Source organism: Emiliania huxleyi (assembly GCF_000372725.1).
Source record: "Emiliania huxleyi CCMP1516 unplaced genomic scaffold EMIHUscaffold_43, whole genome shotgun sequence".
In the NCBI taxonomy this organism is placed as follows: Eukaryota; Haptophyta; order Isochrysidales; family Noelaerhabdaceae; genus Emiliania; species Emiliania huxleyi.
In genome coordinates this window covers 623,713-625,785 of record NW_005198751.1, presented here as the reverse complement: position 1 = coordinate 625,785, position 2,073 = coordinate 623,713, and the positions used below count along the sequence as shown (strand labels likewise).

The 2,073-nt window shown below is 66.4% G+C and overlaps 1 protein-coding gene across 1 annotated transcript in view; it reads right to left on the bottom strand.

Moving 5' to 3' along the window:
* Positions 1-610: 610 nt before the first annotated feature.
* EMIHUDRAFT_464286 (hypothetical protein) overlaps positions 611-2,073 on the bottom strand; it is a gene marked incomplete at both ends in the record, with an annotated part of 3,113 nt that continues 1,650 nt past the window's right edge. Inside the window, 2 exons of the mRNA XM_005769239.1 lie at positions 611-1,085; positions 1,840-1,887. Coding sequence (XP_005769296.1) covers positions 611-1,085; positions 1,840-1,887 — 523 coding nt within the window. The remainder of the gene's footprint in view (positions 1,086-1,839; positions 1,888-2,073) is intronic.

Sequence of the window (2,073 nt, the reverse complement as noted above, 5' to 3'; positions counted from 1 at the left end):
AGTTCTCGGGCCTGCCCTAGGAGGGCTGTGCCTGCCCTAGGAGGGCTGTGCCCTAGGCTAGTACGGGGCCTAGGTGGCCTGCCTGCCGGAGGGGCTAGGGCCTCTGTCTGCCGTGACCGTAAAGAGGCCCGTGGGGGGGAGAGGGGGGGGGGGAGGTGCACCATGACCATAGTGAGATGGGTTCGGATACGCTCTACAGCTGAGGAGCCGTGAGGGAGGGAGAGAGAGCGGCGTCGCGCGCGTGTGTGGCGTGCGCGCGTGTGGCGTGCGCGTGGGGGGGCGGGGGGGAGGGGGGGCGCAGCCGCGCGCAGGGCGCAGGGGGAGTCTCCAGCAGACTCTCCACGGGCTCGACGCCGCTCGTCCGCGCATGCGCAGGAGTATGACAAGAGATACACACACACACACAGACACACACACACACACACCGCATACCCACGCGCACTGGGCCTTGCACTTTAAATGCCGTGGGAGACGACAGGTAAAAAAAAAGGAGAAGTTTACCTTACCTCTTACCTTACCTGACAAGAGATTGAAGAGGGAAATTCTCTCACCAAAATCTCATCTGTCATCAGTTTAAAGCCGTAGACCCCACTCTTTATCAGCCTGTAAATCACGTTTGTCGTTTCACCTGCTGAGCTGCTCCGTGCTCGGCCCTCGCCGGGTCCCCACCATCGCAAATCGCGACCGCCTCGGGCGGCAACGCGGCGACGAACGCGGCGTCGGTGTCTGCGCCCGGCAGCCGCCGCACGCCGACGACGGCGTAGTTGCGCGGCGAGAGAGCCGGGTCGAAGAGTGGCACGAGGGCGGCGAGGTGGCCCCTCTCGCCGAGGAAGAGGAGCCGGTCGAGCAGCAGCAGCGCCTCCCACAGAGGAGCGAGCAGGGCGCGCAGGGCGAAGAAGACGACGACGCGCCGCCACTGGCCGAGGAGCGGCGCGAGCTCGCTGCCGACCTCCGCCTCCTCCGCCTCGCTCAGCGGCGCCACCCCCGCCTGCCGCAAGCACTGCCGCACGTACTCGCAGAACGGGAGGGAGGCGGCGTTCTTGACGGCGCCGCACTTGGCGCGCTTGAGCCAGCTGTACTCTGGCCTATCTCAGCTCCTGAAGAGTGACTCCCTGTCCACTGGGAGGACATGCGTGGGCATGCTGCCCTCTCGCCTCCGGCGGAGGAGCACGAGCTGATCTTGGCTAATCTCGGCTAATCTCGGCTAATCTCGGCTAATCTCGGCGAATCTCGGCTAATCTCGCCTCCGGCGGAGGAGCACCTCCAGCACTGCGCGCCGGCAATGCACCTGCAGCGGGCCCTGCCCCTCCTCGCCCAGGCTGCCAGCCTACCCGCCGACACACCACACCGCGCCTCACATGCCGCCCGCCTCGCACTCCCCCCCTCCCCCCCCCGAACGACTCTCGGCGCGCGCCTGGCGCAGCCGCTGCGAGTATGCGACGGTGGAGTGGCAGGCGAGCTCGCGTAAGTGGTACCTGCGAGATGTGGGGAGATATGGCGAGCTCGCGCAAGTGGTACCTGCGCGGCCCGCCAGCCGGAGGGTCATCTCGGGTGAGCTCGGGCTCTGCGGGCCGACCCCCACTTCAGCCAGGGGGGGGGAGGCGAGAGGCGCGGCGGCACTCAAGGCGGCAGTTCGAACCACCACCGTGCAGCGCAGCACACGCGCGACGCGCCCCTTGCACGGCGTCTGATAAAAAGGCGCCTCGAGCCCTACCCGAGCCGAAAAGTGTGAGAACCGTCTTTTCACACCTCAAAGCCGCAAGTCTTTTTTGCGCCGTCAAACCGCTCTAGCGGCGCTGCGCGCCGCGTAAAGAGCGCGGCGCGTGCAGAGGAACTCACGCTGCGTACGCACCGCGAAGGCCGTCTCTTGAGTCGGCGATCTGCGCCCTATTCACAGAATAAAGTGTGAACGGCGTCTCTTCACACCTCGAGCCGTGAACGCCGTCTAGCGCCTTCTCGCCGCCCCAAATGGCGCTCCGCGCCGCGCTATCAGCGCCAAACGTGTAGCACAACACACGTGCGACTCGCCCCGTGAACGGCGTCTGGACAAACGGCGCCTCGAGCCCTATCCGA